Raw genomic sequence first — 23,687 nt, 5'->3', positions numbered from 1 at the left:
CAGCTGCAGACAAAAGGGCAGGCTGTGCGTTTGAAAACGTAAGAATTGAGTGCACTGGAATTGCAACATAGGCATATGAAGGCGACAAATTTAGCCCAGGGTAAACTCGCCTTTGGGAGAGAGCTCAGTCGCTAGTTAGTGTCAGGTGTTCACAGCTTTTAAATCAGGAGGGCTTGACTTGGCACAGATTAACCCTTTTGTGAACCTCTGTCCTTGATCTTGGCAACCCCCATGCATTTGAGTTTCTCTGGTCTTGTTATCTGACTGCACTTGGGGTGGGGGGAAACCAAAACTTGATAGAATATTGAATGGTGCATTTCTCCTGGATTTCCAAGCCTGTGGTGATCCAGGTCAAACCATGGATGCTGGATATCTGAGGATCACAGCCACTCTTTTAATTTTACGTGAACTCAGTAGCCAGAATCCAACATGTCTTGCACGAGCTGTGTGTCAGGAAGTGTAGCGTGTCTCAAGCATGTTGAGTGAGCATGAGCAGAGCTGCTACCAGGAGAGCAGCCCAGGGTTTCCAGATGCACTCACCTTGCTCAGTCCAAGTGTAATCTCTCTCGTTTCTATGTAGAACAAATCTTACAGAAACACAGTTGAAGAGGTTGCTCAGCCTCAGCCTAATTTTTCCTCTTACAAGTTCTTCCCCAGAATGCTGGCATGTTGCTGACAAGTAGCAACTTCAGACACTATAAATAAAAATCACTGTCCTTAACAATGAAGATTTTTGTGCAGTGTTGAAGTCTTTGGACTGATTATTCAGCCTGCTGGAAGCAAAAGCATGGTAAAGACTAGAAATTGAGTAAAGAGGAAGAATTACGGTGTTAGTCCTCAAAATTGGATTACCTTTACATTTGTCACTTCTGTAGTGTTTTTACTTTGTATTCAGCCCTCTTTCTGGTTTGATTGCAGGGAAGCATCCATTTTGTGTTCCCCTCCCTAGGAATGATACCTGATTATGAGAGCTGAGGCTTGGCCCTGTGTGGTTATGTCTTACATCACATCTGCATTTAGTGACCTCCCATTTTTGCAGCTGTTGCTGCGCTGGCTCTGTGCAGGGCTCCTTGAAGCCTGTAGTCTATAGGATTTGACCTCCTTGGAAGGAGCATTATTGAGTACCAGGGTTTCCAGGCAGCTGTGATCCCTTCATCATTTGTTTATAGTGACGTGATTGTTACGACCAGGGTCAGATCACATATTGTGAGCCCCGAGGAGCCAGAGAAGCTTGTGTTTTTTCTAGCTAATTTACCAGGCTTCAGAAACTTCATAGAATTGATTGATTTGTACCACGAGTGAGTCAATGATGTACTTTGAAAGCTGTTATGTATTTTCATGTGGCTGCAGGAAAGTGAAACAGCCCCCTCTCCCCCACCCACTTTTACATATTTGAAAGCAAAATTCTTCAGACTTTTTATTAGCAACCACAACAGATGCTTAGCTTCTGAAACTGCTCTGAGGCATCAGATTGAGAGGAGCTGAGGTTACAGGCTCCATGCTGATGATACTGTTGGATGAAGCACTGTGGTCTTTATCATGCAAAGAGTGGGCATAGATATATTATTTTAAAACCCTGGTATTTGGCATCTCTTCTTGAAAGGGTTATATCTACTTGCTTCTGTCATCTGCATTTATAGATTAGGGCCTTAACTACATGTCTGTGTATATGTTAACAGCTTCTAGGGTGGGAGTGGCCTCATTGAAAATGTGCTTTATGATCATGATGAAGTAATTGTTTGAGGCAAAAAGCCAGATTTTGTTTCTTCTTTTAAACATGTTGAGTAGTGAGCTCTCTTGCTTTTTTAGCTTGAGCAAAGCAGTGTCTCCTGGAGCTTCTTTACTCAGCCTGGAGCAGATATTAAGTAAGTGTCACATTGTTTCCACCTCCCTTGACCACTACTTTAGGAGATACCTGTACTTGAAGACAGAAGATCTTTTAAGTTCCCATCTAATTTATGAACAAGGGGGAGGTAGTGGCCTTTTCAGAACTGCTGTGAGCTCTGCAATTCAACTGAATTTGAAAAGTCCTTCCATCATAGACATGTTGATGTGGATGCTTTCTTTTGCTTGTCTTCATTTCTTGGTGCACTTGTTTTAGAAATGCTAGGATTTAAGAAAGGGAAAGAGAAGACATCTGTATCTAGTCTGCAAGAAAATAAAAAATGATAATGTAGACAAATTGAGTGATCACAGGACCCTGACACAGAAGAAATGGAAGATAAAGCTGGGGGGTTTAATGTTGCAGTTGTGGTGGGAGGTTTTGAGTTTTCATTGCTGTGCTTTACTCATCATTAATGGTGTTATCTGAATAATGAGGTTAATTATCCAATAATACAAGTGTTTGTGTGTGGGCAGAGTTCAAGTCTTCGATATATCTGATAGCCCGTTGGGTAAAATTTTGTGCAAACCTGCTAACAAGACAGTGACCATTTATTTATGGTGTGTTTGGGAACTTAGCCATGTAATTCAAAAACATTGCAGTGATTTCTTTAAAACTTCTAATTTTAGTTGTACAAAACCCCTGTGTTGATAAAGTATCAAAGCTCAACAAAAGGAAAAGAAGACATTTAGAACTTCAAGCAATGAAAGACCTTGAGAAGAGATGATAAACAAGAAGTGGGTAGAAAAACAGTGATGACACATTAATCAGCTATTTAGGCAGGACGATTGAATGACATTTTGCTTTCTGACTTCTGTGAGAATACCAGCAAAACTGGCTGAATCCACGTGAGTTTATTGAAGTGGTTGATGTGTAACTCCAGTGACAGTTAACCAAGTAGCACTTGGTGAGGTCTCCAGCAAAGGCTGGGCCACGCTGCAGCTCTCCGGTGCACTGGTGCCGGCACAGTCCCAGTATAGGGCAGCTCTCCGACATGGAAGTGGCAGCACAGTCCTGGTGCAGGGCAGTGTGGTCCCTCACCCTTTTCCCCAGAGCCAGGCAAAAACCACATGCTTACACTTTCTGCTGCCAGTGTCTTCCTGCCAAAACCACACCTCCAGCAATGATGATGTGCATGATATGGAATTAAACAGTGCTAGAAACTCCATACCCCTTTTCTCTGTATGCAGGACACTGACTAATACTTCACTTAGGAGGTCTTGCACTACCTGAACTAAGTATTAAAATCCCATCTGAAGTTAGTGGGTGACAAGAAAAGGCGGCAGTAACAACTGGAAATGAAATTACTAATGTTTGGTTTTGGTTTTACAGTTAAAACAAACCAAACCCCATTCACCAGCATAAAGAATCAAAGGAACCACAACTTTTTACAAAAAGAAGGGGAAAAAAAATGGCAATAGCTTCTTTGAGGTGGTTCAAGGTGGTTGTAGCATGAGTTTTGTCTCACAGTGGCTTTGAAGCCCTGATGATAATGTGTTGGGGTTAAGGTTTCTTTGTAGTAGACTACTAAAGGCTTTTGAGGCTTTGTTTTACTTAGGTACTGCCTAGGTTAAGAAGATTTTTTAAAAAAGCCACAAATGTGTACGTAAACACTCTGCGTCAAGAGTCATAAAGGTAGAGCAGTGACAAGATACAGCATGAAAAAATTTGTGTGTGATATGTTGAATTTCAGCTGAAAGCTTCCCAGTGCATCTCTGGGGGTAGGTGAGCAAATTGGTTTTCAGCCATGCTATTGAGTAGGTAGAGATAATGTTCTCAGGGGTCCCATGCTTAGAAGGCATTCTGTCTTCTTAGAGCTCTATCTGTGTTAATTTTTCTCTGTTTTGATCATCAGCTGGGCTGTGTTGATGGCAAGAGCAGAATGGTGCTTGGAAAGATGGAAGCCTAGAAAAGGCATGCCATAAACTGCATTTGTGCTGCAGTTAGGTTACATACTGACTTGTCTTATTCAAGGGAGCTTTAAATTTCCTTAAAACCGGGGTGACTTGCAATAGTGCAGAGTTGGGTCTAGCCTGAAGGACCTGCCTGTGGGATGGGGAGGTTATCAGGCAGTTGGCTCAACTGAAGCACTGTGTTCCTGTGCCCCTGATGCTGCTGGTAGCTGGGCCATATTGCTGCCAAGCTGACCTTGGTTTATTACAGTCACACATTCAGCTGCAGAAGAGGCTGCCTTTGGTTGTGCCAGACCCTTCTGGGGGTTCAGTGCTGGTCGCACCTGTGGCTTAGGCTGTGGGGGGAGTGGTCTCACCACAGTGCAAACTGCTGCGGAACCAGGTGGTTCACCTTCCCTTCTTGTTTGTGGCCCTACACCAGTTTTTTCGCTGTTAGAAATTACTTTAAAAACAAAATATTGATGTCTCAATTACAGTTTTTGAATCTGTGTTCTGTCTACCCAGGACAATTTTTAGGGTGTGTAACAAGAGTGATCACTTGAGATTGGAGCATGGCCTGCAGAAAGCAGGGTCTGTCAGCTCCTGAGGTTGGGGTTTGTGCCACCAGGTCCCAGAAGCTGCCCAGCCTGGCCAGTACTGCTGCTCTTCATGCTGCTTTGTGAGCTCCCTGGGCTTGTGTAGCCTAGCAAAGAGCTCTGGAGAGCAGATTGGCTTGGTCAACAGGAGAGCTTAAGCTGTTCCAGAGCAGATTCAGGAAAGGCTTGTCTGAGAGGAAGAAACAGCTTGGCTGCCTGGAGGATGAGGAGAGAGTTGCCTATAAACCTACCATATAGAAAGAGTAAAGGCCATTCTCAGGTTTACTTTCCTCTCTGGCAGACTGTGCTATACATCCATAGAGAAAATTAAGATAGTCCACAAATTGAAGAGCTTGTAAATTATTACTCTAGATAAATTATAAAGCCCAGGAAGATCTAGTTCACTTTACACTTCTGTAGATTGCTCTGACAAACAGAGTGAGTTGTAAGTTCACAACTTAGGAGTAGTAAAGTAGTGAAGTAACCTTTTAAAAGCTCTCTTCCTCTCCCTAAGACTCTTGTGTTCTGAAATTAGCAATGGTTACATAGCATCAAGCTCATGGATTGGTGCTTATAAAACCAAAATTCACACACAAAACTCTTCTGAGTAAGAGTTTGACTTAGAAGACTTTTGCATCAGAATCTTGTGAAGGCTTTCTGGGGAAGCAAGCTGATTTTTTTCCAAATTTTCAGAGGCATAGGTGGGTTAAAAACCACTGAAATCTTTTGTATATCAAGGAGTAACTTGATACTGAGTGTTGGGTACCAAGTTGCAGCAGTTGTTATACTTAACTCCTAAGTTTGAAGAGCAGAATAATTTACTGGGTTTTGCATTCAGCGAGTTGTAATTTTATTTTTTTGAGCATGGTTTCTGACTTTTTTTGTTTGTTTGTTTTCCATTTGGCTGTTAGAAATTGATGTGGTTCTCAGATAAATGGGGATGTTTTGTTATGACATGCATTTTTCCAGGTTAATGTACTGTATAAGAAGCTGCACAAGTATCACATAGGCAATATTAGTGTGAGACACTCAAGAATCTTCACAAAACCAGAAATTATGAAAATGGCTTTTTTATTGAATAGGAGCATATTCATCTTTAATAATTAACAGCATTAGATGGTTGACATCATAAGACTTAAAAAAATCAGCACAAAGAGTAATAGCCCTCCATCAATAGTGGTTTTTGCCCAGCGCATGCAGCTTGTACTTCTTAGGTAGACAAGACAGTGTGCATTTTGGGAGTAGGGGAGACTGCTAAGTATTTTTTTGCAGCATGTTGGAGGCAAAATTGCTTTTCTGGAATGTGGCAATTCCTGAATTTCCATCTAAGGGGAAGCCAGATACAATCAGCTGTGTCACTGCCTAAAGCTGGCCTGGTTGCTGGATTTCCTGCCTGTTAGATACAGAGTGGGAGCAGGGGAGGGACTTTGTCTCGTGCAGAATTTCCTAAGAAAGAAAGGTATCCAGCATCATGCACCTGCATGACAAGGAAGTGGGAATACTGTTCACACCTCAATTATTTAGCTGCCCTGGCTGTAGGAGTAAAGTGCATGACAGAGAAGCTATTGTGAGTTTTCCCCAGAAGATGGTAGCTACTCGTCAGCTGAATCGGTGGGTGGGTGGTCAGCCCTGGGTAAGCCATGAGGGGATGCCCCAGCCATCTTCAGCTCTCACCACTTAAATAATAAAGTATGGGAGCTATGGGAAAGCTCCATACTGGAAGAGGCCTCACTTTCCCTGCCTGTTTCATGCGGGGATAGCAGTAGGCAAAGGGAGGTCCCTTTCAGCCCTGCTTTCTTGTACAGGGGAGTAGTTTGCTTCCTTTTTGCCATTTCTGGAAAGTGTTTTAAACTCTGAAAGAAAAGATTTCTTTAGCAGAGTTGAAATGTGTTATATTGGAAATAAAATAGCTGTAAAAGAGATAATCTTATAAAATGTAAAACAGTGTAACAAAATATCTGAGTCTGGGAGCTGTGAGTATAGTAGTGTCTTTTAAGGATTTTAAATGGCTAGGTAGCTGGTTTCAACACTCAAGCACCATCCCTCTCTTGAAAGATTGATGGTCTTAAGATATCAAAGCATATAAAGACTAAGTCTTGCAGTGTAGCTCAGGTGATTAGGGATGAAGTGACTGTCACAGTCGTGTTAGTTCCAGCAGGGACTTCTATTTTACAGATGATAGAGATGGAAAAGGGGTACTGTGGGGAAGCAAGAGGAAGAAAAGGAAATCAAGAGTGTACCTGAGGACAGCAGTGAGGCTCCTGCAGTAGTGTAGAGGAGTGGATCTTGCATCCCCTCAGGACCTAATGGGGAAGACGCTTTTGTCTTGTACTCACAGCAGTGGTTTCTTTGGGAAAGAACTGCCTTGGCTTGTGGGTTTTTATGAGCAATCCCATCACCAAGGATCACTGCAAAATGTTTAATCTGGCATTTCTAAGTGATGAAATTAAAGAAGATAAGAATAAAAGCACTGTAATAGCAAAATCTATTTCCAGCTGCTTCTGCATAGAAACAGTGTCATATGCAGCACACCAAAATGCTTCCAGTTTTAACTGCTGTGTGTAAACACAGAAAGAAGCTCTGTAGGAAGAGGGAAGGTGTGTGGAGGTTCCTTTTTATTAACACCATGGACAGGTAATGGGAGGGTTTTTTCTAAAGGTGCCTGTACAGTCTTTTTATGATGGAGAGTAGTAGTACAAGAGTGTAAAAAATTGTTGCACTGAAAATGCTGCAGCCCAGGGTGTTTTGAATTACAAGTCAACAGAATGTTTTCAACCCACTTTTTAACCAAGTATTGGGGGTCTGGAACATTGGAAAGGGCAAGTACCTAGGGAAGGTATCCTGCTGAGGCACATTGTAACCTGAATTGCAACACTGAATCTGTGTAATGGCTGTATACAGATAAGAGCAAAAGTAAGGGGAAAAAGTAAAATAAAGGTGTATTAACACTAATGTGCTAGTGACCTATTTTTGTGTTATGTAGGTACAGAGAAAGAAATCCCCCTTGGGGTGTTGCTGCTCACTAATTAGTTACAAGTGAAGGTATGTGGTTGAGCCTGCTCCCCTCCTCTGCCTCGGCTGGGATCAGCCCTGGATGTGTCCAGTGCCATGGAGAGGACTTTGAATTGTTGAAATGCAGCTGCTGATTGATTCCTATTTTTATGGCTCAGAGCAGGCTTAAATAACACAGTAGGTGGGTCTTCTGGTATTTAGTGTTTTACAGCATTATGTATTTTTGTTGTTGGGAATTGTGTGGTGGTGAGCAGGATGACAAGGAAGCTTTGCAGTCTGCAGGGGATTGCATCAGCTTTAGTGCTCTGTGCTGGACATCTCTCACAACACCATGAAACTCTTCCATGGTTCCTAGAACAAGGGAGCCCTGTACGCACAGGCAGTAGGTGGCTGCCCCTCCACAAGCAGCTCTGTGGCTAATAGCACAAGATACAAAGCTTCTGAATGTAAAGTCTCTAAATCAGGCCAGTCCCAGTCTGCACCACTGGTGACCACATCCCAAGCTACTTCAGTGACAGGGCTTGGCAGCTGGGGTGTCCATGGCTCCTGTTGCTGCTGTAGGTGATGTCTGGCCAAATGTGAGCACGTCTCAGTTTCTTCTGAAATCCCACCTTTACTAAAATAGCTGGGTTGTTTGCTCATTGTAGGGTTATAGCAAGTGTTCATGTTTCTTTGTGCTTCACAGGTGTTAAAGAAGCACAATTTGATTCATGTGTATTTTATAAACAGTTCACAGGGCTAGGACACTGCCTGTAGGTGGAAGTGGTAGTGTTGCTAGAGCTGTTGGAACAAATTTAGCTGTGTCTGGAAATTTTGTCTTAATTTGCTGATAAGCCTCCAAACTACGTTGTTTCTTCTCAAATATCAGAATTAGGACCCTTTTACTCCAAGCTTCTCTTTCAAGCTTTACCACTTCATTTTGTCTTTATGTTTTAGGCAAATCTTTGTGTGTCTATGCCTTAGTTGTTATTAATTCTAAAACAAGGATACTTTATTCTTACCTGTCTTCTAGGCAGGATTTGTTCATTGCTGCCTCTGAAGTAGAAATTGCTCTGCAGATTTGAACAGCTTTCCAGGCACTAAATAAGCATTTCTGTTAATGGATCCTCTGACTTGGTGTGAGAGGGAAATGTGTGTGAAGCACTCCGTTGTGCCATCTTGTGGTGTCCCCTGCCTTGTTCCCTATAGTACAAGGTGAAAGGTGCTTTTCTTCTCTAAACACAGCAGATTTATTGGCATCTCTTCTGATATCTGAGCACACATTAAAAAAAAAAAAAAAAAATTCAACTAAAAACTGTTCCCTATACCAGCCTCTGCCATCCAGAAAATACAGAAATTGGGAGCCATAACAGAGCAGGTTTGAATTTTCAAGGTAGTGTGGTAGCATTAAGGACCAGTGAAATGCTGTGATCTGCACAGCATTCCTATGGCAGGCAGGCTCACTCTCTGTCCATGGCGCCAGTAAGGGGGCCTTGTCGAGGAGGCAGTGGTTGACTTGAGGAATGGTAATAGAGAAGCATGCAGCAGAGCAGCCCTTCATGGCGATGGCTGAGGTGCTGCAGAGCTTACCCCTGTCTTGGACAGGAGAGAATTGTACTGATGCAAGCAGCAGCTCCCCTTACTGTGTTTTGGTCTTTGACTGGCCACACAGGCACCAGCGACTTAGGTGAGCCTGGGAATGCGTTCAACTTGGCTAAGGGTCAGCTCAGGGAGGGAGAAACTCAGTTTTTTGTGTGTGAACTGAAATGCACTAACCCCTTCCTAACAGATCTTCTCCAGCTGCAAAAGGCTGCTTTAGTATTGGTGTATAAATAAGTGGACATTAGGAATAGGAGTGAATGAGGTCTGTCAATGGTTTTATCATAGATGACGCTTCAAAAGTAGTTGAGACTGAATGATCAGAGTCAAATTCAACGGAGAGGGCTGTGTGGGTGAAGGTGGTGGTGCTGCAAGCCCTCAGATTGGGGCTGAGCTGGGATTTTTTGCCGGTGTCAGCGCTCTGTGGAGAAGCCCACCATATGCCAAGTGATGCCACCATTTCAGATGATGCAGCATACATGTTCCTGTTATGCCTGAGCTAATCAGCCCTCCAAAAAGCCCTCCAGGATGTCAGCTAGCCTCTTTGTGTTAGGGAGGCTCAGTCCTTTTAGCAGGAGCTGCCTCACTCAAACCCAGCTCTAATATCTCTAACATGGTTCTGAAGGGGGGCTTTTATCTAATCGAACTCAGCTGCTTCAGGATGAAGCATTTACAACATCAGGCATGCAACCCAGGAAATGAACGGTCAATCCTATAGGGACTGAGGGAGGCTGGATGCTCTAACATGTATTGATTCATCCGTGTTTTAACAAAACAAAAACTGTATTAGTGCTGCTGCTTTACCTCACATTATTGTGTGTACATTAGATACTGAGTCAGCAGTAGCAATGGAAAGCTAATGAGAGAAATCATAAAGCAACTAATAAAGGTGGAAACTTAAAAATGATGATGTTTTGGATAATAACAGTAATGAGTAATGATAAAAATGGGGATGGCATAACTAAAGTATATACAGAAAAGTGACTGTCTTCTGGATTCAAGGCATTCTCAAGATGATGGCTATCACAAGAATGTGACAAAAAATAAGAAAACTTGTTTTAAATGCTTCTTTCCTCAAGTAAATGATAATGGAAGAGACTGAGTGAATTTTGAGGCTGACAAAATGGCAGATGCTGGCGGCAAAAGTAACTGTGGCAGAAGGAAAGGTATGGAGAGTAGAGTGCATTTTAAGAAGTCAGATTGCAACGGTTGATCAAAAAAAGTACAAAGCTGGTTGGTTTTGGTTTTCTTTTTAGTATCTATGTCAATCAGTTTCCAGCAAGAGAAAAATATTTGGTTAATCATCTTTTTTTTGAGATTTCAGCAGAAGGAAGTTTCAAAACATCTGTGGTAGTGAGTGGTGGGAGCATCATGCAACTTCCCAGGGCCCATGAAGTGCTGAGGTGGTTTCATTGTGTTTCATATCTAGTCATGAAGACAAGTATGCTCACTGTGTTTTCCAGAACTCTTTATTCCCAGGCATTTTAAAAAAGGTAGTAGTGTTTTCAGTAGTGTTTTTCATTTCCTTATGAATTTGAAACTGCTTCAAGTATAGGTAAGGTAGCTTCAGTTGCTGTGGTTTGTCTGGCAAAATAGATGCAATTAGCACAGAGCTGTGTTTCTCTACTGATCTTCCCAAGAGTGGCTGCCAGGTCAGGTGGCTGGGTTAACCCAGTGCAGCCCTGTGATTTAACCTACAGTACTAAAATGGGTAATAAAGCTAGGATTTGACAGTAAATGACAAAATGCATCTGTATGTTTGTTATATTGATATGCTCACAGAGAATCTATGTTACTTACTGAAACATATTATGTGTTCTGGTAAATAGAAGATGACCTTGTAGGCTGTGAATCTCTGGAGAAATAATATCCAGGGTATGTTTTTGGTGAATGTTTCTGAATTTTAACTTGTTTCATGTACATTCTGAGCAGTGTAGGGAGCGTTACAGAATTTGGGATGATAAAAACATTAAGAAATCATCAACTCGGGTATGTGTGTGTGAGTAGGAGTCATTTAAAATTCAAATCATATTCCTATTTTCTGCTTTAAAAAAGGCAGAGTAGGAAGACAGACCAAAGCTGCTGTTAACTACGTATAATTCTCTTTTATTGTCCTTTCCATGGAGCAACAGGCAGGTTGTGTACCCTTTATAAAATTTGCCTGGATGTCCTTGCTGCCTTCACATCAGTCACTTGCAAACCTTTTGGTTTTACAGGTGTGTTAAAGCATGAATCAAATCCTCAGCCTCTTTCTTTACCCTGCATGTGTTTATCTTTTGATGGGATCTTTTAACTTTATTAATGATTGAGTACTACTGGTGACCAAACAGAATGGTTATGGAGGAGTGGGGTTGTGATGCATTAAGCTAAACAAGTGAGATCATTTTGTTATCAGATGATAAGGTAGATTAGCCGTGCTCAGTCAACATTCCTGATGGGCTGTGAGCCAGGGAGCTCTTTGTTCCAGGTTATCCCTGTGTCTGCTGCTCTGAGTCTCTGGACTTCTAAGTGACTTTGACCATGACTCTTCTGTGCTCAAGGTTCCCCAGGTGCAAAATGAATATAACAGTGGCAGAACCTTCTTGGTAAGATTCCTGATGATTGCTTGAGAGTAAGGGTGGCTGCTTCTGCTTTTAGTTTCTTTGTATGAAGAAATTAAAAACCCCAGGAAATGTAGAATCTGCCTATTCATGAAAAACAGCACTCCTGGATGCTTCTGAAAGCCCTAGACAATTGTGCAATCACATGCATACTCGTTATTCTTGTCAGAGGAATGTGCAGAGACCTGGGTCTTCCTGCACAAAAATTACTTGTTTCTTAAAAGGGGGCTTGAACTGTCAGTGTGAAAACACCTCCAGTGCCTCTGCCCTTGGCACCAGCATCACGTTTCTCAAGGGAAGGACTAGAGTGGTGTGTTTTTTTGAGCAGACTGCAATACATGTTCTATTGCCCTTGCAAGTACTAACAACCATGCAGAATCCTATTGTCAGAGACATGGATGAGCCGGTATCTTTAAGAGCCATTATTTGTTTATGCACTGCAGCCTTATTGAGGAGAAGGAAGTCGTTGAAAACAAACCATTCATGTTTCACAGCTCATCCAGCAAGCCTTGGGTTGAATTGGGGTACGGGCTACCCTGTTGCTAAACGTGAGCAAAAATGGTGGCGTTAAAACGCAGATGTTGCTGTAAAATTTCAGAACTATTAGAGAAGAAAATCAGAAAGCAGTAAACTAAAGCTGATCCTTTCAAGGGTCACGATGTGAACTCAGATTTTAACAGCTGAAGTTGTGATAAATGCCAAGCCTCATCTTAGCCAATTCTGCCATTGTAAAAAAAAAAAAATTAAAAAAAAAAAAAAAAAAAAAAAAAGTAGTCCTGCTGTAGTCAAGATGGGACATTAATTTTGCAGTAATAATTGACCTTGTCTTCAACTGATTTTTTTGTAAAAATCAAACTCTTACTTGTTTGTGAGAGTCTCAACTACAAAAACTGTAGAAATTTGTGTTACTGGATTAGAAGCTTCAGGCTTTTTTTTTTTTTTTTTGGTACCATCTTATTGCTTAAGAGTAGTTCTTTACCTGCTGAGTGGGGAGTATCATTTTACAGCAAGGCTCTCCTTTGTATGTAAATGCACCTTAGGGTAAGTGGGGTTTTCAGCTTTGTTGGTTTTAGGAAGATCACTTTGGGACCATTGGTACATGTGCCACTAGAATATACGCTGCCATGTGCTCTGTTGGAACATTCTTTTCTGACATGATTTTGTCAGGGCCTTCTGGTTACCTGGTTTACATTTAACTTTGTTGTTTGGACTCCTCATGTGTACTGTAGTCATGTTAAAACGACCCTTTCTAGGCTCATAAAGTAGCTTGAACCCATATTTGCAAGCAAATATTTTATAGCAAGACTGTGACGTGATTTTCCTGTAATGAGCTGTTGCACTGTGGTGGCATACACAGAGCACTGATGTCTCTAATGCTGTTGGCCACTACCTAGAAGGCAAGTATGGCAAGCAGTTCTTCAAAAGGTTTTCTTTCCCCTGACTGTCTCACTTGTGCATCTGAGGTGTAGTGACCAGAACTGCTCTGCCTGTGACACTGGAGAGATTTTTTTGGTGGTGCCAGTGCAGAGAGGATGCCTGATCACCTACCCCTCTTCAGATGTGGGCAGCTTGTGAATGGGTTCACCAGTAAGAGTGGCACTCTTACTGATAGCAGAGCTATTTTGTGAGCACAGGGATGTGATCTTCCCCAGAGGCTCCCGGGAGAGTGGTGTGTACCTACTGTGTGTGGCTGCCCTGAGGAGACGAGTGAGGGAGAGAAAAGGTCAGGGTTTTATTACTGTGAGAGAAAGCTGCTGTTAGGCTGGAGAAACTGTGGTTGAGCAGTGGAAAAACCCCTTGGGTAGGTCCTTCCCCTTTCTCTTCGTGCTGGATTGTGGAAGAGATACTTGGGATAGGTGTAGCTGGGAGGAGAGCACAAGAGGCTGTCTCTCCCTTACGTGTGAGCAAGGAGATGAAGCAGGCTTGTGTAACAGGGCCAGCCTGTCATAAGGGGACTTCAGTGAAGGGTTGAGCCTTACAGGAGGCACAGGTTATTCTGCAGCAGTTTGGCTCTACACCAGTGGTAACCAGAGAACTGGGTCTAATCACATCAACCCTGAAACAATCTGCTAATATTCAGCACTGCTACAGCACTTGGGCTCTTAGGATTTAGCAAGATGTTATTCAGCTGAAGCTGAAATCCAATCCCTGAAGTGTTTGAACAGTGTCCAGAGCTGGATGCTGGGTCGCCTTCTCAGCCTGCTTCTTCCTCTCCAAGTGAGGAATATGTTTTGTGTCAACCCGATCACTTGATCCTGGATACTTACTGAGTAGGGCTGAGTTTAGGAGGTCCTACCTGTGTGAAAAGCTCTGGCAGGTGTTCGAATTGTGTCTTTCTTTTTTTTTTTTTTTTTTTTTCAATCTGGAAAATGATGTAGCCAACAGCAGATAATTCTATAGGTAAATCAACAAACAGTACTGTAGTTTTGCCAAGATGAGTCATTCCTTTTGCAAAGCATAAAATCTGTGAGTGGGATGTGCTACTGGAGACTGGAGGGATATGATATAGAATCATTACATTTTGATTGGCAGTAGCTTCCAAAATATTAGTTTTGTTGTGCTTTCTCCCCAGAGCCACTGGTCTCTCTAGTCTAACTGCATTTTTCCATTGCCTTTGCTAAAGAAGAAATGCAGGTGCTATCAATGAGAAATCTTTTCATTCTTACCCTAGAATGCCCCCAAATGTGTCCAAAACTCCCCCGTTTGCCCACAGTGTCATATATTGCTAATAATATCATGATAATCTCATATATTTTTCTTACATTTAAGTACATCCTATATTCCTGGTAGGACTTCTCATCCTCGCTTCTTTTTAAAATGTGACTAAGATTTCTGTTATATTTTCTGGAGAGATTAATTAAATACATTTCTTCAGTTCAGTGGTGTGCTAAGTAGCTTATAGCTGATCAGATTGCAGCAGTCTCTTCACTGTGTTCTACTGGATCGGATCCCAGTTTTGCTTTCTTCAGTGTATGACAGCAGAGGGAATCCACACTCACTCTGCTAGAGGCTTTTTTCCTCTGGTTTCAGGATTTTCCTGGAAAAGAATCTTTTATAATATTAAATGTTTTTTACAAATTCTGTTCTTCTTTATTTTTTCAATAGGTGTTGGCATCATGTCGGGCATTTCTTTTAACATCTCGGATTCCCACCAAGGTAAAAACCACTGTGTTTCTATAAATTCTCTGGGGTAACAAATGAAAGTTACAGAAACTAAGTAGCAAAAAATTAGTATATTCTGGTTATACTTGTACATCTGTTAAAAAAAATAGATAATTGAGGAATGGTGTGTTGCATGGTGTTGACTTAGAATGGAGCTTCTACTAGGATATGCCTTAAATGCATTTGTGAGTACATACATATATATATATATGTATTTATACACACACACCTTTTCAGAAGCATTTTAACTTCTAAAAATGCAGGTTGCTGAAGAGTTACATTGTAAACTCCAACTTGAAGAACTGTGAGATGAGCCTAATGAATTTTATAGAAGGACAGTTTACGTGCAAAGAAGCTGATGGCATTATTCCCTCTAGTGTTTGCAGTGTCAAATAGGATTATATTTGATTTGGAGGCAGAAGCTGTGTTGAGTTTTATTAAATTCTGCTGTTTTCTAATGATTTTTGCTGTTCATTTTGAAAAGCATTTTGGCAACTTGTCTTGCCAATGCCAGTGAATTATTTTTTCTGTGCCTGTGACAATTTGTAATGACTTATAGAAGAGAAAGATGATTTCCACATGAATAAAAATGACTGATGTGAAAGAAGATCTCTCGTCCAGGTTGGAAGCGGTGAATGGGAATCTGGCACATATCCTATTTTGTTGTATTTTACACGTGTGTGTCTAAGTGTGTATATATATATATATATGTATATATATGTGTGTGTGTGTCTGTATATATATATATACATACTTTATAGAAAAAACAGAATCAATAAATGGAACTACTGATACCAAATTTCCAGTTATGGCCACTGGTAAGTGTGACCATCCTTATCTATAATTGGAAGATGCTGACTGACAGGTAGGATGAACCGCAGCTTGAATTTCTGCTGATATTTATTTTCCTCAGTTGATCACCCTGTCCCTGCAGCACAGATGTCTGTGGTTGTTGTCTGTTGGTGTTTGGATCACTGCAGTTTTCAGCCAGGGCTTTTTAAGACAGGGTTTGGTGGCTGCTTGCTTGGAAACGTAGATCCAGTTGATGAACAGCTCAGACATCAGTGCAATGGCAATATGATAGACAGGTGGTGATAGTGATCTTGTTAAACATTAGCAAGGCCATTGTAAGTCATCAAAAAGCTCTTGAAGGTTTGGAGTACTAAGTGATAACTTAAGCTGGGGTTTGGAGTACTAAGTGATAACTCTGTTTAGTTGACTGTTTCAGACAATTCCCATAACTCATTAAATAAATTTTTATAGTTGAAAAACTTGGTTTTGTTTTCATTAAAATCTAAAATATGTATTCTTTACTAGTAGAAGTAAATAGAAGGAAGATGATGAGAAGCTATGCTTATGATTTATGTAAAAATTAAACTTTTTATGTCTGAACAATTATTAGGATGGTTGAAAATGCCTTTCTAGAAGGGTTAGTGAAACTTTGTAAGTTTTGTAATGTCTGTAATATTTTCAATAGCTGCTCAGAAGCTTTCTGAGCCTGAGAACTTCCATGTAATTGGCAGACAGTAACTCCTAGAAAGACAGCTGAGAACATCCAGCTTTATTTCTCTGGGGACCTCTAATAAAATTGAGTATGCCTAGAGATGGCCAGTTGTGAGTAACTGTTACTGCTACATTCAGTTCCAAGCTTCACTTTTCCTTAAACAATGCTGTTGACTATATCTACTAAACAAGGATCAAAGTTAAAAAGAATTAATGTTGGTTAACTACAATACCAACTCACACTACTATCCTTAGAGCAAAGATATCACAATGGCCACCTCGTAACTTCACACTCTGATCCAATCAGTTCATTCCTACTATTCGAGATGGACTGATTGGGAAGGAAGGACAGTACTTCAAGCCTGCTAATTCTTGCTACATATCTGTATAAAATGTGATTGCAACACTTGTAAATGTTGGATGTGTCATCAAGCCCACAAATAAGTGTATAAAATATTGGTACGAATGTAATTCATATTTGTGAATGTATTTCAACTTCCATTAAGTTTTGGTTGAAAAAATTGAAAACTAGGAAATTAGCTGTCTGGGTAACTGAAAGGTTCCTAAATGAGAGGCATGCATAGCTTTTTAAGAGGATTTTAGAAACGTATAATTTTGGGTAATAAATGAGATTATGCCTTTTAAAACCTTGTAAAAATTATTTCTTAGTTTGAGGTAGATGATGTTTAGAATGTGTTACATTTTTCCTGCAAAGCAAGGACTGTAAGTTCATACTTTTATCTAGAAAAATGAACCAAAGATGAGTTGTAGAGATAGTGCCATGTTTCCTGATATTTGTTAATTCTAAGCAAGAGGATTTGCAGACTAAATTCTTGAGTCCGGATCTGTGTGAACTTTTTGGATATTTTTTGATTGTGTGTACATAGATATATGTTTGCACATACTTTAGCAAAGAAAGAACCTTCAATTAGATAGGTAAATAATTTTCAAAATATGAAGGATTTCAATCACAGAAACTCCCCCCTTAAAATTTCATTGTGATTTAGGTAAACAAATATTTAATTAGTACGGGGGGAAAAAGAGCTTTTGCCTTCTGTATGTGTAGTCTTGCTTAATCCAGTAGCCAACAATAGCTGCTATAGATTTTTTGGGTGGGTTTATTTTTTTCCTTTTTTTTCCTTTCTGCCCTAAGTCAACTGCACAGGGCCATGTCATCACAAAAGATTGCCGGCCCTAGCTTAGAAGTAAAGCACTGAAGAGAAGTGAATGCTTTACACTTGTGAAAATGCAAGGTGTTGGTACGAGCTCTGCGAAGATGCTTGCCCTGGTTCTGTCTCTCCTGCCTCAGTTCCTTGTGCTCGCTCGCTTCGTAACCAGATGTGTAGGCACCCTTGAAACTGCCTGTTTGCTGTGGCAGCTGCCCCTGCATCAGAATGTGTGAAATGAAGCACATGAAGCCTCAAAATCTTCAGAGTAAAGTTCGTTCACCAAGAGAGGTTTTTGGCGGAAGGTAAATTTTGCTCAGAAATTGGAGGGGCATCTTCTGATGCTGCTAAATCATCAGGGCAGCTGAAGGGATAAGGATTTAGAAATAGGCAGCAATGAACAAAGAGAAAGTAATAACAAAAGTTTTCTGGAAAGCTTTTTGATAGTTGGAAGCTGGTACCACTCTTCCTGACTTCCTGAGGTGCTGTTGCAGCCTTTACAGGGACGGAGTCTCGATAGCTGTGTCTGGGTTCTGAGCACCCCAGTAGTCATTCAGGGTTGACTTTTTTCACAAATACAGGAGTAGAATGATATGGTGCTTGCCAGTTAGCCTGGGAGCACCCTGACTGTGAACCTGGGATAAGATAAAGGACAGGAAACTTCGTGCAATTCAGACAGACTGCTCAGTTACAATGGTTTCAGTGAGAACTAAAAGGAAATGACCAAGCTAATGTCTTGCCCTGTAGTTATGACTCAGTCCAAGAGGTTTGTTTCTTTCTGTATATCTCGACTGTCAAGACGTTAGTCTACATAATTGTGAATTCGGATCTTAGCACACTCCCTGTAACCCTAGATTTGTCCTTGGAGAAGAATTCCCCACTGCCTTCTGAGCTTCCATTTGGATTCTGTATGTTCTTCCCTGCCTAGTCTGACTGTCATCCAAACAAACCACTCAGACAAAGCTTATGTATCACTTCCTCTCATACTTTTAGACAAGCCAAAACACTCCTTGGGCGTTTATGTTCATATCTGTATCTATCTATATATGGTATTTTTATTCATATCTATATATATAGACAGAGAGACATATATGTATAAAATTGTGTGCACATGTCCCTTTAGGTTCTGTGCAGTAAAATTTTTCACATCTATGATCAATGTAACTAATGAAAGAATAATGTGGAGCTGTAAGGATTGTAATAAATGATTAATCAGTCACAAGAGTACACATCAGTAGGGTATTTATTAATGATGCTTTTTATAGTAAAATTTTTTCATAAAATTGATTATAAGCTTATGTGCTTATAGCTTGCAGTAAAATGTCCAGTGTGGTATTCCTATAACCTCTCGTAACCATTTAAACCTGTAACAAGCAAATGTAAGTATTCTTTTAATGAAAAATGCACCCAGATATTAACAAGTACTTAGTGTCAATTACAGAAACTGATGTCAAATATCAGTAGCCTGCTCAAGGTTTTCTTAACCTCATTGAGAAGTGTAAGTGCTCTTTAAAATAAGATGATGTTTGCACTAATGTGGTGTTTTCTTTTCTAACTACAGTTAGAACTAACTTTCAGCTACTTGGAAATCCAAGGAGTAACTTCCAATAAACCTGGCCAGGTGAGTGTATTCTAGATAAAAGATACTTGTTTACTCATGGGTAAATCTGTTCTGGTCAAGGAGGTAATGCTCTAACATGCAGGTGTCCCCTTCCACTGAGCACACTGTGCATTTGTATTCTCACATTCATGCTGGTCTAAAGTCTTAATAATAACAACAAGAATTTAGAGAGTCAGTTTTAGGAATCTGTTCAGGTGGAATAATGATACGAAACAGATTGGTTTTTTCCTAATTCAGTATGGTACAAGTTTCCATTTGTATCATAAGTGGATCTTTTTCTCAGAGCTGGTAAATGGTGACTGGTATGCAATCATCACCACACAAGCTGCAGTGGCTTCTGTGGCTTCTTCCTTTATGGAGAAGCCAAAAGCTACTGCTTACATTGCAGGCAGAAATGCTTTGCTTTCAACTCTTCTTCATGCCTTTACTGTGTGCAACACAAAATATATTTGACAGCAAGTTATGTGCCCAAAAAAGTAAATGTCAAAGAGAAGGTGCTGAAAAGAAGAATGCCTTTAGAGCATTTTTAATTCATAAAATGAGCATGTTGACAAGATTTGACAGTTCAATTGTATCAAAGTCTTCATGTGTTTCATGTGTGTTTGGCTTTTAAAGAGCTTTTTAAGGGTAGGAGTGCCTGAGATACTTTGAACTCTGAAAAGCTCTCATTGTATTAACATGTCATCTTCTTAACCAGTCTTTTGAAGCTTTCCTTAAAGGAGGGGAAAAAAAGGTCCAGGTGTTTTAATGGGGAGGCATTTACTAAATTCTAAGTTTTTGTGGCTTTTTTTATTTAAGGTACTAAAATGCCAGGTAACTATTGCTAATTACTCCTGGAGGCATAGACAGTCACTGTTGTAGCAGAGTTTACAAGAGATTTTCAGCAGCCTCAATGAGCATACACCTTTCCTAAAGTATTTTTTAAGGTTTTTCATGTTTACACTCATTTGTGTTTTAATTGTGTGAGGCTTATACCTGAAGACAGGCAGAATCTTGGATTATTGCTTGTGGAGCAAATGATATTGTTGCAGTTTTCCTGCTAACAGCATAATTATAGCTGTGATATCAGAAGGGTGTAGTTTTGTGCTGGGTAACTTGCAGAAAGCCATGAAGGGCTTCCCATGGTAAGATAAGTGAACAAATAGACAGAGTAATATAAGGAAACATTGTGCAAATATTGGTGATGATGAAAAACAGTGGTAAGTTGCCCACTCATTCGTCATCAGGGAGTGGTGGCAACAGGCTCAGGAGTTGAAAAGGTGTGAATTGTCTGTGTGCTTTAGGGGTAATACAGCCTCTTCTAGGATTATCCTGGTGATGACCCTAGGCATGAATTGGGAACCAAGAGAGCCCTGGGAACCAGCTTCAATAAGAAGCAACCCTTTGTATCATACTGCACAGAGTCCCCTCTCCTACTATCTGTCTACACTTAGTTATTCCTGTTGTTACCTTCTCACTGTCCGTGCACAGCTTCTCATCTGAAAGAGATTATGACTTGGGCTGTGCTAACTATCCACCCTGGAGTAAACAGAAACATTACACTGCTTCCTGTGATGCAGCCGAAAGCAGCAGCAGAGCTGATGTGTCACTCTTACCATAATCTGATTTGATTCTGAACATTCAATCTATACCTAAGGGAGGTGGGTTGCAAAAGGCTTTGTTTATCCCCCTCACTCAAGCACGTATCCCCCAGACAGCAGGGCAGTTATGCTGGCTGAGTTACTGCTTCATCTGCACTGAGACAACACAGCACCACAGCATTTTCTTAAACAGCACAAAACAAAGCACTAGAGCTTTTCCAGAGGATTGCAGCCATTAAAGACTTTTACTTTTTGCTGGAGGAAACAGGCACCCTGCTCATTCAATAGTTTCCCGTCAGTCTGAGCCTGCCTCTCCTGGTGTTCTGGGACGTGTTTCAAAAGAGGACAATGCTGTGAAAAGTTCTTGGTTTTCGAAGTGTCAGCTGAGGTCAAGATCCTTTGAAAATTGTATTCCCGTGGGAAGCAGGGCACTGTTAGAAAAAGCAAAGTTTGAGTATGGGGGTCTTGTACATTCAGGAACAACTTTCAGAAACCTTACCTGGAGCAGTGCTGTGTCATGTCTTAAAGAATAACAGATTCCTACAAGCACGGGAAGCATTCAGCTGGCATTGAAAATGCCTTCCTTTTTAAAAGGATAAAACATATATGATACCCAGTTCTCAGCCTCTTGCACTTTTATTTCTAGTTGGTTATGGAAACTGAGAAATGCAGCATCTCCATGAAGATGGCATCCTCAGAGGATGTGAACGAGGTGCTGGCACACATCGGGACCTGCCTCAGGAAGATATTCCCTGGACTCTCACCAGTGTAAGTCTGCTTTAGGGCACCTCTAGTGGGAACAGATTGTGTGGAAGTGGTGACCAGCCACCACTTCTTGTCTGCTGGTTTCCCCTCCCTGATCTCAGAAATGCGCTGAGGATATGAGAATCACCTTGAGGATGACAAGAGCACTAAGCTCTTGTCCAGGTGTATGGCAGAACCAGGAGAGTGTAGAGCATAGGTAGACTTTTATGTTGATCTTGTAGGGTCATAAAAACCTTTGGTTTGAAGGTGGGTGCAAGTATTTGAAGTCTTAAATTTTCATTTTACCTTGTTGCCTCTCCAGTTTCAGGTATAGCTTAGGTTCTGTCATTTTTTGTTGTAACTTACTCCTTTGTTTGTTTTTTTTTTTTCTCACCAGAAGTAAAATATGAGTTGGGAGAGGAGGGAAAAGTTCCATTTACTTTCAGTGTTTGTGAAACAATGTACATGATTGTGAGCCTTGTTCTTCAAAACTGAGCCCTGGGCAGTCTTGTCATATATTTCCTATGGTTTAACTGACTCCTTGAACTACCTGTTTCCTTTTCTGGCTTTTCTTTTCAGTGCATTATTTGTGCCTTTGGTTTTCTCTTTTACCATGCCTCTGGATTCTATAATCTTGCAGCAGTTCTCAGTAGTACTTCTTCATTTTCTTTTCTATCTTCTCTGTCATTGCCTCATCTTCATTGCTCTCCACCAAGTCATGCAGCTCTACTGTATTCTCCTCAGCTCCTGGTTTTCAGCATTATTAGAAAAAATGGGCTGTGGAAAAGCATTTTCCCAGACACGTTGATTTTCTATAAGTGAACTTTAGTAACAGACACTCGATGTGAATGGTTAGGCTAAACTTACATGGTTTATTTTGAGTGCATGTCTTTATTATTCACCTTTCCTGTAGGCGGAGTAGGAAATCCAGTTCATAAACTCTGGATGGCAGTTTCTTTTTCTTGTCTTCATTTTTTTTTCCACTTCTGATTTTCCTCTCTGGAAGTGTTATTAACTGCCTTAGTGGAGATTGAGCTCTCCCTTCAAAGAGCATGAATACAACTGAGCGGGGTTTGTGAGCAGGGTTGCTATAAAACCTCAGTAATGGTGTGAGAAATGCATACAAAAAGAGTAAAGGGGCCTGCAAGACTGGGTGTGTTTCTCTGGTTGTTTCTGAAGGCCTTGAGCTCTGAAGATGTTTTCTGTGGGCTTTCTTGAGAAGATTGCTGCAGCATTTTGGGTAGATGCATGGAGTGCTTGCTTCCAGGAAAGAAATCAAATTTCTTGCTCTCCTCTCAGATGACAGTTTTCTAAAATGAAAGCATTGGAGTTGTGCAGATGATATAGGACCAGAACAGGCAAGAAGGGGGGAAGGAGTTTCTTTAGTTATTATAGCTTATTGATTCTCTTCTGCTCCACCTCCCAAACTCCCAGCACCCCCCCCCCCCAATGGAATCCTGTAGTTTATGAGGCAGTCTTGCTATTCATAAAAACAGATCATTTTATTTCTTAAAAGGCAGAAAGGCATCGTGTTTCTTGTCTGTCTAGGGAAGGAAAATGCTACCAAATTACAAAGATTGGAGCTGGATATCAAGAGTGCAGCCTAGAGGCCACATGCAGCTGCTCAGCTCTTTGCACCGTGGTGCTATTTCTGCATAAAAACAGTGTATATATGACAGTGGTTTCATGGTAACTATTAATACCATGTCTCTTCCCTATTTTGGGCATCCTGGTGTCAGATGAGAGGCACAAGTCTCCTTAACTTGAGTGATCTTGTAATACAAAAGGGTTTAGTTGCTCCAGTAGTCACAGGGTTAATCAAAAGAAAAAGAGAGAGAAAGAAAGAATAAATGCTACTCCTGCTGGGCTGCATAATGATGTGTGTGCCTTTTAGGTAGGAAAGTGAGTTGTATTAAAAATGGTAATTCTTCCTATACACTCATTTAAAAATGCTCTTAAAATAAAAAAGGTTTATATGTTTAAAAATACTTTCAAAGCCATGAATGATGTTTTTCCCCTCTTTTCCATCTAGGAGGATTATGAAAAAAGTAACTATGGAGCCTTCAGAAAGACTGGCTAATCTCCAGGCCCTGTGGGACAGTCAGACAGTGGCAGAACTTGGACCTTGTGGTGAGAATGAATTTAAATGCCCAAATATAAAAGGACTGGAATTGCAGTGTCAGGAAGTTTAATTCTATTTCTGGCAGAAGCTTGTAAAGGTGTAATTAGTTTTAAGGTGTAATTAGTATGAAGCAGACTTCTGATTGGTAGGTGAAGGCACTATATTAAGCTTTCTTGCAACTTACCAGGCAAAGATAGGATAGTCTCAGTTTCCTTCATAAGCAAAATGG

At 40.8% G+C, this 23,687-nt stretch overlaps 1 protein-coding gene across 9 annotated transcripts in view; it reads left to right on the top strand.

Moving 5' to 3' along the window:
• CARMIL1 (capping protein regulator and myosin 1 linker 1) overlaps positions 1-23,687 on the top strand; it is a 193,631-nt gene that overhangs the window by 66,466 nt on the left and 103,478 nt on the right. For all 9 annotated transcript variants that reach the window (XM_048289240.1, XM_048289236.1, XM_048289234.1 and 6 more), the window contains exons 3-6: positions 14,666-14,716; positions 18,953-19,012; positions 21,239-21,360; positions 23,369-23,466. In XM_048289240.1, the coding sequence (XP_048145197.1) occupies positions 14,666-14,716; positions 18,953-19,012; positions 21,239-21,360; positions 23,369-23,466 (331 nt within the window). The remainder of the gene's footprint in view (positions 1-14,665; positions 14,717-18,952; positions 19,013-21,238; positions 21,361-23,368; positions 23,467-23,687) is intronic.

Source organism: Corvus hawaiiensis, chromosome 30 (genome assembly GCF_020740725.1).
Source record: "Corvus hawaiiensis isolate bCorHaw1 chromosome 30, bCorHaw1.pri.cur, whole genome shotgun sequence".
Lineage (NCBI taxonomy): Eukaryota > Metazoa > Chordata > Aves > Passeriformes > Corvidae > Corvus > Corvus hawaiiensis.
The sequence above is the reverse complement of the archived record's forward strand: the minus strand, read 5'-3'. Positions and strand labels throughout refer to the sequence as shown.